The 15,374-nt window shown below is 44.8% G+C and overlaps 1 protein-coding gene across 6 annotated transcripts in view; it reads right to left on the minus strand.

The window, feature by feature from the left end:
* The window catches only part of mctp1a (multiple C2 domains, transmembrane 1a), a 224,733-nt gene extending 210,901 nt beyond the window's left edge, over positions 1–13,832 (minus strand). For all 6 annotated transcript variants that reach the window (XM_036935500.2, XM_036935499.2, XM_036935498.2 and 3 more), the window contains exon 1: positions 12,920–13,832. In XM_036935500.2, coding sequence (XP_036791395.2) covers positions 12,920–13,432 — 513 coding nt within the window. In that variant the 5' untranslated portion in view covers positions 13,433–13,832. The remainder of the gene's footprint in view (positions 1–12,919) is intronic.
* Positions 13,833–15,374: the final 1,542 nt, after the last annotated feature.

Consider the following 15,374-nt stretch of genomic DNA (forward strand, 5'->3'; position numbering starts at 1 on the left):
AGGTCAACATTCACAAAGCCGCGGGGCCAGATGGATTACCACATATCCCAAGCAGAAGCAATGGATTACAGGCAACATCTGCATCGAGCTAAAGGCTAAAACTGCAGCTTTCAAGGAGCGGGACACTAATCTGGACGCCTATAAGAAATCCCACTATGCCCTCCGACGAACCATCAAACAAGCAAAGCATCAATACAGGATTAAGATTGAATCCTTCTACACCGGTTCTGATCAGATGTGGCAGGGCTTGAAAACTATTACGGACTACAAAGGGAAACCCAGACGCGAGCTGCCCCGCGACACGAGCATACCAGACGAGCTAAATGCCTTTTAAGCTAGCAAGCAACACTGAAGCATGCATGAGAGCACCAGCTGTTCTGGATGACTGTGTGATAACACTCTGAGTAGCCGATGTGAGCAAGACCTTAAAACAGGTCAACATTCACAAAGCCGCGGGGCCAGATGGATTACCAGGACGTGTACTCAAAGCATGCTGGCAAATGTCTTCACTGACATGTTCAACCTCTGTCTGTAATACCTACATTTCTCAAGCAGACCACCATAGTCCCTGTGCCCAAGGAAGCAAAGGTAACCTGCCTAAATTATTACCGCACTGTAACACAAACGTCGGTAGCCATGAAGTGCTTTGAAAGGCTGGTCATGGCTCACATCAACAGCATCCTCCCGGATACCATAGACCTGCTCCCATTCGCATACCACCCCAACAGATCCACATATGACACAATCTCAATCGCACTCCACACTGCCCTTTCCAACCTGGAAAAAAGGAACACCTACTGTATGTGAGAATGCTGTTCATTGACTACAGCTCAGCGTTCAACACCACAGTGCCCACAAAGCTCATCACTAAACTAAGGACCCTGGGACTAAACACCTCCCTCTGCAACTGGATCCTGGACTTCCTGACGGGCCACCCCCAGGTGGTAAGGGTAGGCAACAACACACCTGCCACGCTGATCCTCAACACGGGGGTCCCTCAGGGGTGTATGCTTAGTCTCCTCCTGTACTCCCTGTTCACCCATGACTGCATGGCCTAACATTACTCCAACACCATCATTAAGTTTGCTGATGGCACAACAGTGGTAGGCGTGATCACCGACAATGATGAGACAGCCTATAGGGAAGAGGTCAGAGAACTGGCAGTGTGGTGCCAGGACAACAACCTCTCCCTCAATGTGAGCAAGACAAAGGAGCTGATCGTGGACTACAGGAAAAGGCCGGCCAAACAGGCCCCCATTAACATCAACGGGGCTGTAGTGGAGCGGGTCTCAGTTTCAAGTTCCTTTGTGTCCACATCACCAACGATCTATCATGGTCCAAACACGCCAAGACAGTCGTGAAGAGGGCACGACAAAACATTTTCCCCCTCAGGAGACTGAAAAGATTTGGCATGGGTCCCCAGATCCTCAAAGTTCTGCAGCTGCACAATCTAGAGCATCCTGAGCGGTTGCATCACCGCCTGGTATGACAACTGCTCGGCATCTGACCATAAGGCGCTACAGAGGGTTGTGTGTATGGCCCAGTACATCACTGGGGCCAAGCTTCCTGCCATCCAGGACCTATATAATAGGCGGTGTCAGAGGAAAGCCCATGAAATTGTCAGAGACTCCAGTCACCTAAGTCATAGACTGTTTTCTCTGCCACCGCATGGCAAGCGGTACCGGAGCACCAAGTCTAGGACCAAAAGGCTCCTTAACAGCTTCTACCCCCAAGCCGTAAGACTGCTGAACAATTAATCAAATCACTGGACTATTACATTGACCCCTCCCCTGCATTTGTTTTGTACACTGCTGCTACCCGCTGTTTATTATCTATGCATAGTCACTTCACCCCTACCTACATGTAGAAATGACCTCTAACCTGTACCCCCGCACACTGACTCGGTACCCGTACCCTCTGTATATAGCCTCGTTATTGAGATGTTATTGTGTTACTTTTTAGAATTTTTTACTTTACTTTATTCTCTTAACTCTTCTTGAACTGCACTGTTGGTTAAGTATTTTAATAAAAGCATTTCACGGTAAGGTCTATACTTGTGTTGTATTCGGCACGTGACAAATAAAGTTTGATTTTAATTTGAGAAACACGTTTGTGTTTCCTTCCCATTACAAGTTTTGTCAATTCAATTTAGTCATCGACTTTTGTTTGGAGCGCTCCTATCAATGTTGAGTATATATTTTGGTTAGGTCAGGGTGTGACATGGGTGATGTATGTGTTTTTGTACTGTCTAGGGGTTTTGTAGGTTTATGGGGTTGCTTACCATCTAGGTGTTTATGTATGTCTATGGTTGCCAAGATTGGTTCTCAATTAGAGGCAGCTGTTTATCGTTGTCTCTGATTGGGAACCATATTTAGGCAGCCATCTCTTTGGGTAATTTGTGGGTTGTTGTCTATGTGATGTTGCATGTTTGCACTCAGTTTTGATAGTGGTCACGTTCGTCTTGTTATTTTGTTTGTTTGTTTAGTGTACTTTGTGTTTTCCGTCTTTCATTAAAAATATGTATTCACATCACGCTGCGCTTTGTTCTCCTCACTACGACGATCGTGACAGAATAACCCACCAGCAATGGACCAAGCAGCGTGGTAATGGTCAGCATCAGCAGCGGCAAAGAACGCAGGACTCATGGACTTGGGAGGAGATTCTGGACGGCGAAGGACCCTGGGCACAGCCAGGGGAATATCGCCGCCCCAAAGCATTGCTGGAGGCAGCGAAAGCAGAGAGGCGCTGGTATGAGGAGGCAGCACGGCAGCGTGGCTGGAAGCACGAGAGGCAACCCCAAAAGTTTCTTGGGGGGGCACACGTGGAGTGCACACGTGGAGTGTGGTGAAGCCAGGTAGGAGACCTGCGCCAACTTTCCGTGCTTACCGGAGAGAGAGAGGTCTCCTCGGGCCGGCGTACATGGCACCAGCCTTACGCATGGTGTCCCCGGTTCGCCAGCACAGTGCGGGCTATTCCACCTTGCCGCACTGGCCTGGCTACCGGGAGCATTCAACCAGGTAAGGTTGGGCAGGCTCGGTGCTCAAGAGCTCCAGTGTGCCTGCACGGTCTGGTCTATCCAGTGCCACCTCCACGGACCAGCCCTCCGGTGGCAGCCCCCCGCACCAGGCTGTCTCTCCGTCTCATCCCTACAGGTGCTCCCGCCTGTCCTGAGCCGCCAGAGTCTCCCGCCTGTCCTGAGCCGCCAGAGTCTCCCGTCTGTCCTGAGCCGCCAGAGTCTCCCGTCTGTCCTGAGCCGCCAGAGTCTCCCGTCTGTCCTGAGCCGCCAGAGTCTCCCGTCTGTCCTGAGCCGCCAGAGTCTCCCGTCTGTCCTGAGCCGCCAGAGCTTATCTGATGAGCATTGAGCTTAACTGATGCTTTAAGCTTACTGTTTGATGAAATAATACACAAATAACTCAAGAGGGAGTCAGAGATCTCGATAACCAGAAGAAAAAAAAAACTCCTGACGTTGCCGGTAATAGGCTACACGAGGCCCCGGCAACCTTTCTCATATGGAATAACAATTTATCTTACCAATTCTACCTATCTGCATGCCAGTTATGGTTTTCATATGCACATTTTTGTGGATCAGTTTCATTTCATTTATAATAACGTATTAATATCTAAAAATCATTGTTTTGTGGTTAATCAAAATTCTATCCAAATCTAAATGAGAATGATGCAAACCTAAAAAGTAACTCCTATTGTCATAGCCTACATAAAAATAACAAATAAAAACATTGCAGCTTTTAGGTAGAAAATATCCTGATTGAAAAAAATATATCCTATTGGCTACGCATGACCTGTCTGCAATGAACTTGAAACATTGAATTACCTATTAACTTTGGTCATGCCCAAAGCATGTGCTAGCGAATTTGCAACATTGTATGAAGTATTCTCGGCCCTCAGAGTTTCCTGCTGCCAGTGAGCTCCGGACAGACACAGCTGTAGGCTATTTGTGCAAGCAATAAAAAGCAGTGTGTCACAATAGTCGTAGTGAGGAGACCAAAGCGCAGAGTGATGTGAATACATATTTTTAATGAAAGACGGAAAACACGAAGTACACTAAACAAACAAACAAAATAACAAGACGAACGTGACCGCTATCAAACATGCAACATCACATAGACAATAACCCACGAAATACCCAAAGAAGATGGCTGCCTAAATATGGTTCCCAATCAGAGACGACGATAAACAGCTGCCTCTAATTGAGAACCAATCTAGGCAACCATAGACATACAAACACCTAGATGGTAAACAACCCCATAAACCTACAAAACCCCTAGACCGTACAAAAACACATACATCACCCATGTCACAACCTGACTTAACCAAAATATATAAAGAAAACAAAGAATACTCAGGTCATGGCGTGACACAGTGCTTGACTTGGGCAGGAGCTCACCGGAGCTGAGTACCGGCACTTCAAACTTTCTTCCATCTGTTCCTTTAATAGGTTGTGGAAAGGTGTCTTTTATAGTGATAACAAGTTCAAACAGGTGCCATTAATCACGTGGAGGACAGAGGAGCCTCTTAAAGAAGAAGTTACAGGTCTGTGAGAGCCAGAAATCTTGCTTGTTTGTAGGTGACCAAATACTTATTTTACACCATAATTTGCAAATAAATTCATTAAATCCTACAATGTGATTTTCTGGATTTTTTTCTTCTCATTTTGTCTGTCATAGTTGAAGTGTACCTATGATGAAAATTACAGGCCTCATCTTTTTAAGTGGGAGAACTTGCACAATTGGTGGCTGACTAAATACTTTTTTGCCCCACTGTAGTTGATTTTATTAAAACACTTATGGTGTGTCTATAAATGGAAAAATACATTTAAGAAAATGTTGACCAATCGATTGGTCAAAAGAACAGACAATTTTCGGTCAACCAATATTTTTTTAGTTGGGGACAGCCCTAGAACACACCGTTGTTCTATTCCCGGTGCAGACAGTCCATCTGCAACACCTGGCAATCACAATACAAACTCTGCTTCTTTATCCAGAATTGGAATTCCTGTTTTTTTTTAATCTAATTCTGAGAAAGGAAAATGGGCTTTTTCAAAGAGGTAGAGCACAGAACAGAAACTGTCACTCCAAACTGGAAGAGACAGTGTATCATGGTTATCATTCATACCGAGACCAGATTAGATCATAAACGAAAGCAAACAACGTATGCATCATTGGTTATTAGGACTGCAGGTTTCCTCTTTTGGGGGCCTCATTTGCAAATGCATTCGATACTCCTCTGGTGAGTGGAGCTGTGTTCATTGAGCTGCAAATGGCTTATGTTTGATTAGCATTTTTTGAACAGTGAAGGTTCTGCGGCCCGTTGGTCCACTGAATGTTTACTGCCCACCTGTGTCTTGTTCCCTCGTCCGTGTTGTCTGGTTTTACATATGGCAACAGCTAATAATGTCTGCTGTTGTCCTTTCATTGTGAGGCTGTTCAATTGCATGTGGAGATGTTTTTGAAGTGGTGTGTTGCGTTTGCACGAGATTTTGAAATTAAACCCTATATTAGCTTGTAAACCTTTCAAACAGACTGAAACATTTAATTACCAGACGAGGACATTTTATTATCTTGATGACAAAAAATAAAACTCAACATTTCTGCTCTGCCAATATCGATACATTCAGCAGTGTCCGGAATCTGCCAAAAACTTAAAAGAAACATTTAGGCGGTTGCTTACAACTTTTGAGCTGTTGGCGGATTGCTACTGCATATTAGGCTCTTAGGGTAGAGTAGCTATTAACAGGACTAAGAAAACGTAAACTCAAATACCCAGCATGTTGAGCTTTTAACTGACATGAATTCATGTCGGAATTAACTACAAACGGCATATCGAATTTGCTAAAATATCCTGTTCAGTAATTGGACTGATGTTCCATTTCATGTTTGATGTCATCGTTCCTCATGCAGCCACTGCCCGTGTTTCTGAGATCCCAGTTCAATAAGGATTTTACTTGTCAGCAGTTAAGGATTCCGTTCCATGCGCAATACTCCTTTGATTCATGTGTCGATTGTCAAGCTAAACCATCCCTTCTGTTCTCCTAATTGCACTGTTTGTGTTTCATTATCTTTGTGGAGGCTTTTTCAAATGTTCCATAACCTGAAGGAAGGACAGAGGTCTGAACAGATAGTTCAGAGCTCCTTCTCTTTTCCTAGAACCTGTAGGGAACACAATATATGGTCATAATTGGCATGTGGGTTTCTCACTTATGGGTGGCACAAATTGGGATATGGGGAGGGGACTGGCAGGGTATATGCAAATGAAATGCTGTACAATTTACTATAGTTAAAAAAAAGTGTGTTTTGCGGACATTAATGTAGTATTAACTACAGTGTTTTTTTCCATTCATATAAAACTATAGTATTTACTATAGTATTCTACAGTATATGACAATATTCTATAGTAAGTACTACACATGATAGAGGGATACTACAGTGTGTAGTATAGTATTATAAAGTTTACAACAGAGTTATACAGTAAGTACTACAGTAGTTTGTAGTACATTTGAGTTTTTAACGTGTGTCAACACAAAAGACCGAAGAGAAGGCAACCATAGTAAGCCTTACTGTGCATTTCTGCTGTGTCTGTCAGAGGGACAGAGCAGTGCTCTATGATCTGATGTTACAATGTGAGATTCACATCTCCGATTGTGCTGCTCGTGATGAGAGCTGTAGAGGACTACTGAGACATGCGGTGGTTTAACACGCATCTCTGTCGCCCCGAGAGAAGAGGCAGAATCTAGAGAGCAACGCCTCAGGGAAAGAATGCCATGCATTGGCGTTCTCTCTCTCTCTCTCCACACACCACCCTGTTTGTTCTCCCAGTTCTCTCCTGTTTTTAGAGGGTATGCATATGTGTCCTCAGAGCAGAGAATCCTCCATTTCAACCTTAGGCGAGGTGTCTGTCGTACATTCACTCAGACACCCAGATTGAGATCAGTCCAGGGGAGACGTCAGAGAGGTGGGGGAGATACACACCGGGATGCTTGGATGTGGTGGTAATAAAGTGAGTATTGTTGATAGGCTTAAACTCTCTGTAGTTGACCGTCTGGCTGCATTTGCCCAACATGCTCAGTCAGACACAAGTGAAAGGCTTTCCTCCATTCCCCTCAGTATCCTTCACTAGACCTTGAGCACACCTGAGTAGCAGGTGGGAGTCCGGGAAAGAAAGAGGGTGATATTGCAATCTATCAGAGGTGAGAGCTACACGCCTTTATTTCTTGAGCATTTGCTGCTCAAGCCTGCACCAATGTTATAGTGGGTTGTTCTCCGAATCATGGTGCCCAGACACTTTCAGGCTCTCAACATCAGTCGTTCTCTGGCAAGCAGCAGGTCAAGAACCTCAAATATATGCAAATGCACTTACTGAATAAAGTGATTCTGATTCTTCCATCGAGGGAACTGCCATTAAGATCGAGCCGGGCGCTGCCACTGGAAGGTGAAGGCCATGTTTCCACGCCCCCACAACCCAGAGGCCCACGCATATCAGCCACTTTTTCATCCACGCTACCGACCCAGGAAACCAGTCAGTATGACAGCTCTTGTACGAAACAGTCTGTGAGTTGACTGACAACATTTGAGTCTGGTGTGTCCTGCATACAAGATGGCCTTCCTCCTTCCTGACTGCTAAATATTTCACAAATGGCCCATAACAGCTGGGCACAGAGGCAGGATGACTGATAAGCAGTCTGGGGCGAGAGGGAGAGAGAGAGAGAGAGAGAGCGAGGGCTATGTATGAGGTGGAGAGTGAGAGAGTCAAATGAAGGGAGAGAGATGAGGGGATTTAATCTTCCCAGAATGATTCTAACCTTGCATTTTAGCTTGGGAGCAGGGGCTGATTTCTACCTGGAAAAGTGTGCACATATCCAGCCAATCAGAAACATCACATGTCGGTGTCACCAAAACCAAAACACAAGAGTCTGTGGTGTGCGACGCTAGCCAAGATCTATACTGGAACAGAGCAGACCCACAGTCACATTCACATGGGCTGGAGGTTATTGTGTCTGGGAGTGGCCATTCATCAAGTGGACATCAGTAGAGCTGGGATTAAGTGGAGAGCCTCATGACCTGAACGCAAAAGATGAACATAGCTGTGACTCCAGCTGATTTATTTCAATACACAGAGGTCCTATTGAAACACCTATCACCCTGGCAATAAGCATCTGTTAAATAGCAACATCAACGTCATGCAACGCATAGTGTCCATGGAATATGACACATGCTGATTATGACAGATAATGAGGAAACGCATGACAGTTCTCCTGCAGTTTGTCTATCCGCCCATTTCCCATGATCAAATTAAATGATATGGGGTACAAAACAGTATGAATATGAATTTTCTGTGACATCAAGAAACCATTCAGCCTTGCTGACACACACACACACACACACACACACACACACACACACACACACACACACACACACACACACACACACACACACACACACACACACACACACACACACACACACACACACACACACACACACACATCATCATCATCAGATATGTTTTTGATGCCTCATTGCATTGGTGAGGTATGCAAAGTTCTGAAAGGAATTGGGACTCGTAGTAATATACACCCTATGACATACACCCACTTCCAATGGACAGTATACACTGTGTGGTTACTAGTTAACAAACTAGGACATCCTAGAATGTCCAGTTGTATGCCCCTTTCATTGAATAAATGTTTAACTGACTCTCAGAAGTTACAATGAATCACCACCGCTCACTCTCCAAATTACATTGTGAAATTATGACAATGTAATGCAGTGGCTTGTTATTTCCCATAAACTCTCATTTAATTTAGAAAGTGTTGGCTAAATCCTGAGCTCTGGGAGGCATTTTAGAAATAAGAAATGCTTATTTGGCTTATTTGGCAACCCTGGTTATACAGTAGGCCTATCTCTGGTAAAGGGGCCATAGAGTACACATAGTGTTCACAGATCTTTTTTTTTTATTGAAGTACCCTTCACCCTGTCACCTGAATGCAGGTGTCTCAAATATGAAATGGATAAGAGGTCCTTGGCACAGGGGAAAAGTGCACTTGAGTAAGTATGTGTGCCAAATTGCTTACACAAGCACCTGGATGTCAGACGGAGCTGTTGTACTGTGGAGGCTAAAGCCAGAAACACTGGGGAAGGAGTGGGACTCAATTTAGTTTATCTAAACGTACTGAGAGCTGAATGGATCTTGACTACAGCAGGGTTTGATTTTTTTTTTCAACCAAGTAAGCGTAAGATGGCTATCATTGTGTATGGCATTCGCCATACCCTAGCTCAACACCAACAATTTCAAATAGGCTACTAAAATCATCCCAATCCCGATCAAAAAGGAAATGCAGTGTAGCAAGTCCTAAGGGGTGGCTTTAGGACCATGCGGATAGCTAAGAGCCGTGTTTAGCGGTAGAAGAGAGAATGTTTTAGGACCATACGGAAACCTCTGAGCAGCGCGTCGAGGCAGCTGCTGTGAAGAGTGAACAGCGTGACTTTTACCTCAGAACAGTGCAGAGATGATATATGGCTGTGTAGATGGCAAGGTAACTGCTGTTTGAATAGACATTGAAACTAAACTAGTTTGTTCATCCCCCGTGCTAAGCTGCTGCGTAGCATCTAATTGCTGTATGACACCTGTGTAGAATGTTAAAGCCTGACTAAGTAAGTCCCAAATAAAATGACCCTTTTTTCCCCTGTATTTATATACACTGCTCAAAAAAATAAAGGGAACACTTAAACAACACAATGTAACTCCAAGTCAATCACACTTCTGTGAAATCAAACTGTCCACTTAGGAAGCAACACTGATTGACAATAAATGTCACATGCTGTTGTGCAAATGGAATAGACAACAGGTGGAAATTATAGGCAATTAGCAAGACACCCCCAATAAAGGAGTGGTTCTGCAGGTGGTGACTACAGACCACTTCTCAGTTCCTATGCTTCCTGGCTGATATTTTGGTCACTTTTGAATGCTGGCGGTGCTTTCACTCTAGTGGTAGCATGAGACGGAGTATACAACCCACACAAGTGGCTCAGGTAGTGCAGCTCATCCAGGATGGCACATCAATGCGAGATGTGGCAAGAAGGTTTGCTGTGTCTGTCAGAGTAGTGTCCAGAGCATGGAGGTGCTACCAGGAGACAGGCCAGTACATCAGGAGACATGGAGGAGGCCGTAGGAGGGCAACAACCCAGCAGCAGGACCGCTACCTCCGCCTTTGTGCAAGGAGGAGCAGGAGGAGCACTGCCAGAGCCCTGCAAAATGACCTCCAGCAGGCCACAAATGTGCATGTGTCTGCTCAACCGGTCAGAAACAGACTCCATGAGGGTGGTATGAGGGCCCGACATCCACAGGTGGGGGTTGTGCTTACAGCCCAACACCGTGCTGGACGTTTGGCATTTGCCAGAGAACACCAAGATTGGCAAATTTGCCACTGGCGCCCTGTGCTCTTCATAGATGAAAGCAAGTTCACACTGAGCACGTGTGACAGACGTGACAGTCTGGAGACGCCGTGGAGAACGTTCTGCTGCCTGCAACATTCTCCAGCATGACCAGTTGGCGGTGGGTCAGTCATGGTGTGGGGTGGCATTTCTTTGGGGGGCCATGTGCTCGCTAGAGGTAGCCTGACTGCCATTAGGTACCGAGATGACATCCTCAGACCCCTTGTGAGACCATATGCTGGTGCGGTTGGCCCTGGGTTCCTCCTAATGCAAGACAATGCTAGGCCTCATGTGGCTGGAGTGTGTCAACAGTTCCTGCAAGAGGAAGGCATTGATGCTATGGACTGGCCCGCCCGTTCCCCAGACCTGAATCCAATTGAGCACATCTGGGACATCATGTCTCGCTCCATCCACCAACGCCACGTTGCAACACAGACTGTCCAGGAGTTGGCGGATGCTTTAGTCCAGGTCTGGGAGGAGATCCCTCAGGAGACCATCCGCCACCTCATCAGGAGCATGCCCAGGCGTTGTAGGGAGGTCATACAGGCATGTGGAGGCGACACACACTACTGAGCCTCATTTTGACTTGTTTTAAGGACATTACATCAAAGTTGGATCAGCCTGTAGTGTGGTTTTCCACTTTAATTTTGAGTGTGACTCCAAATCCAGACCTCCATGGGTTGATAATTTGATTTCCATTGATAATTTTTGTGTGATTTTGTTGTCAGCACATTCAACTATGTAAAGAAAAAAGTATTTAATAAAAATATTTCATTCATTCAGATCTAGGATGTGTTATTTTAGTGTTCCCTTTATTTTTTTTGAGCAGTTTATTTAGAAAATAGTCATTTGCGATTTGGATCACTTCAAAGTGATCCAAATGTTCTGAGAAATGAAGACTACTCCATGCGAGGAATTGCCAAGAAACTGAAGATCTCTTACAACACTGTGTTCACACTCCCTTCACAGAACAGAGCAAACTGGCTATAACCAGAAAAGAAAGAGAAGTGGGAGGCCCCGGTGCACAACTGAGCAAGAGGACAAGTATAATAGAGTATCTAGTTTGAGAAACAGATGCCTCACAAGTCCTTAAATGGCAGCTTCATTAAATAGTTTCCGCAAAACACCAGTTTCAACGTCAACAGTGAAGAGGGGACACCGGGATGATGGCGTTCGGGATGCTGCTTTTCTTTCAAAAACAAGGACATTTCAAAGCGACCCCAAACTTTTTGAACAGTAGTGTATATCTAGCTATATCCCTCATTACAAATGTAATTTAGCTGACAAATACATGTCGTTAACGGTTAAGAATATCGGCTCCCGGCTGTCAGTCAGTCTGTGTGTCTGTCTGGGTGCAACAGCTGATGATGTGCAGGAGAAGATATTTTTTTTAAACACTGGCAGGTCTATTGTTAGAAAGTTGTTTTGATGTTGCTACTTTGAGCTTCTGGATGAAAATTGGAATTGCGGGCGATTTTCATTTAGCAAGAGTTTGAGAATATTTTCTTGCTCATGGGACCATATTTTAGACTCCTCAGCATGACCAGTGCCAGCATGCTGGACACAGGATAATAATAAAACAAAAAAAAAAGGTCAGCTCTGTCTCAGCTACTTCTGGTAAGTGAAGGTAGCTAGTTAGCTCATTTAGATGGCTAGTACACAGATAGATCCACACATGCATTTGCTTGCGTGATTAACCTACAGCCAAATAAACGTTCATGCACTTACTTGCTAACTTTTCTGGAGTGGCTAACTGTTTTCCTCTTGGATTTTGAGTTTACTATTGCAACCTTTCGATGGCATATGTATTTTACAATTCAACCCTATAGTGGCTGAGGGTCGACTTTTCCAGGCAAGTTTTTGCACTGCAAGAGATCAAGCTGATAACGCCACTAACGTTACCTTGCACCGCAGTAGGCGGCCTATATTGTTGAACTTGTCTATGTGCATTAGAATTACATTTGACTGCTGCAGCATTCATAGCTGACTCCGCTTGTACATTTGAATGTTAATCATTTGCATCCATGTAGAATATTTTTTTTAATAATTTAATAAACTTGGTGTTACAAATGAGGATGTTTACTACTACAGGCTCTACCCAGAGGCCAGGACCTTTATGGCACAGGGGGTAGTGCACACTTGTCTTGTTTTGCAGGGTTTCTGGTTCAAACCCTGCTCCCCCATATCTACAGACAGTGAATTTGTAGGTCTACTGTAATTGAGATTTTGTGTAAGTGTAGTAATGAGATGGGATTTGAAGGCAATTTATGGAAATCTAGTAACTTTTACGGTCACACAAAATGGAAAGTCCATCATACCGTGATGTCATTGTCCGTAAACTGACACTTCTACAGCCTCTTCAATTTTCTTAAAATACATAAACAACCTGCTAATATGTATTCACACATATCATTAAGGGGTGCTTTTGGAGACGTTGTGGCACGTTTATTTACTTCCAAGTTACTCACAGAATCACTGGCGTTTTTGCGGAGCTGTTCCTCCTCTCCAATGTCCGCAGATTTTACTACCAGCTTCTCGAAGCATGCAGAGCCGAGAGAGGAGCTCTTCTGGTGGGACATGATTAAATGGGAGACGATGAGCTTCGGGCACTCGTGTCCCGTTAGCTCTGGCTTGCTTGCCGACACTCCAACCGCACCCAGCAGCTGTTGCATAGGTTGCCCGTTGTCGCTGTTCCCAGGGACCGCTGTACCGCCGAGTGACAGGTCGCCCGGGAAAGTCGACGGGGTAGAGGAGCAGAGATTGGGCTGTGAGGACGAAAAGACACGGTCCAACTGTTTCTTTTTCCTTTTAAACATCCATAACCCCGTCTCCTTTTTACTGTCGGGATTGCGACGTTCAGAGACCAATTTGGGACTCAAAAACGGTTTGGTTTTTTCTTGAAAATTCTTCCACATCCTCCGTTGATAGGACATCGATTCCTGTCCCTTCGTGGCGTTATCGTCCTTGTTTTTCTCCTCCATAGTGCCGGTACAGCAGCCTGCCAGTCTGCGCGCACGGCGTCGTGAATGTCACCGTTGGCTGAAGATACTGCACTTCCACTATGATCAGTTTCCAGCGCCAATGAGCCGCACAAGACGCATGGGCTCGTGTAGATCTTCTGGATCTTCGTCATCCGCGAATGTGTGCGCCTGAAGTGTGAATTTCATGACAAACGTGTTGTGTTGCGGTCAAACGGTAAATGATGGAGCGGAAGCGTTGCGCTTGCCATACATGTGAAGTTCACACAGGCTGCCTGGGCAGAAAAATCATCACCCCTATTGGAGTCAGAATCAGATGCAAACACATAGTTGAACAGACAGCGCTTAATAATTTATGCGTTGGTAGTTAGTAGTTGCAATATACATTTCCGATAGAGTAGAGAACTGAACATAAGACTGACTGGACATATTAAAATATTCAATGCGCCTCCCCCTGGTCATGGCCCATGCCAGTGGGTTGAAGTTATCACATGTTCTGATTGCGTTTCATAATGCATTTTATGCTATTGACAAAGGCCAGTAGATCTTGTTTTCATTTTGCAAGAGGGGTGTGCGTGTGCATGCGTGCGTTTAATGAATACTAGCCGAATAAATTAGTCCTTTTGATGCCTTCCCCTCTGTTGTGAATGAATGCACTTTCTCTCTGAGAGAAGGGAGCACACTTAGAGGATGACCATTTTGATATCCTATTACATTTCTAGAGGGGCTATGTCAAAACCCTTGAAGTTCCAAAGTGGGCTGAAAATGGCAGACATATTCGTCAGGAAGAAATCCAAACCAGTCTCATTCGGAATGAATGGCAGTAGAGGCATAATCCAGATTTTTACTTATGCAAGAAAATAAAACAATTCCTAATTCTATGAGGGCAACCTCCAAGAGGCCCCAAGAGCCCATAACACCCCCCCCCCCCCCCCCCCCCCCCTCATCTTGCGGGAGCTGCGGGGGAGTGTTGTACACAAGTGGTTCAGACCACTCCCAGACAGTCCTACATTATTGCTTGAGAAAGAGCTTTTTGCTAAAAAGCTATTTTTCTCCATTGATGGCAATCTAATGGAAATCTATGACAGGGAGGTCATTAATTTTTACCCGGAAAGGATTTGTTATTGATAGAAAAATGGCTGCATTGGGCCTTTAAGCATGTTTAAGGTCAAGTTTACCATAAATATCAGCTGGAACGAGCAGATGTTTAACAAGTGCATCTGCATTTAGTCTTTTGAAATCCCATGTACACAAACAAACACACAATGGGATGCAGCGTTCACACACACACACCGAACTAAGGTAAAAAGAGACACTGACAGTGTAATCCTGTGGGATTGTCTGATGTAAGGAGAGAAAGCAGGACTCAGGACTAGAGGTCTTCACGGGTCCAAAAAGTTGGATCTGCGGCTTTCCCACTTGACCCGATATGCATAAATAAATAAAAATGAGACAGAGACCCGTTCAGAATGGACCCGAGGACAGTGGAAAACAGACGCATGCTGGTTTGGATCCGAGAGAAAGAGAGAGAGAAAGAAACCTACTGGGCGCTGCCAGCGCCGTCAACAAACAAGCCATATTGATCCATGATCCATAATTACGTGTTATTAATAACCGGGTATAACAAATTACCCCAAATGTGTTTCGATGTGTAGCCTATTAAAAACGTTATAGTTTATTGTTTTATTGGTTTTTACTTTCCTAAAACAATAGTTGTCTATCTCATGGTTCAGCTGTCGGAGATTTGAGCGATAAATGCATAGGCGTCCACTGTATGATATTCATATTCAAAAAAGTAATATTAAAGGAGACAAGCTTAGGCCTAGTTTAGGCACACACACACACACAAACCCATTGCCATTACACCTAGATGATGGCATCAAAATGGGGATTGTGAGCATGAATATTGTATATGGTGCGGTCTGACAGGCCAAGGACCAGGATG

Source organism: Oncorhynchus mykiss, chromosome 11 (genome assembly GCF_057628025.1).
Source record: "Oncorhynchus mykiss isolate SJ-2025 chromosome 11, ASM5762802v1, whole genome shotgun sequence".
NCBI classification, from domain to species: Eukaryota; Metazoa; Chordata; class Actinopteri; order Salmoniformes; family Salmonidae; genus Oncorhynchus; species Oncorhynchus mykiss.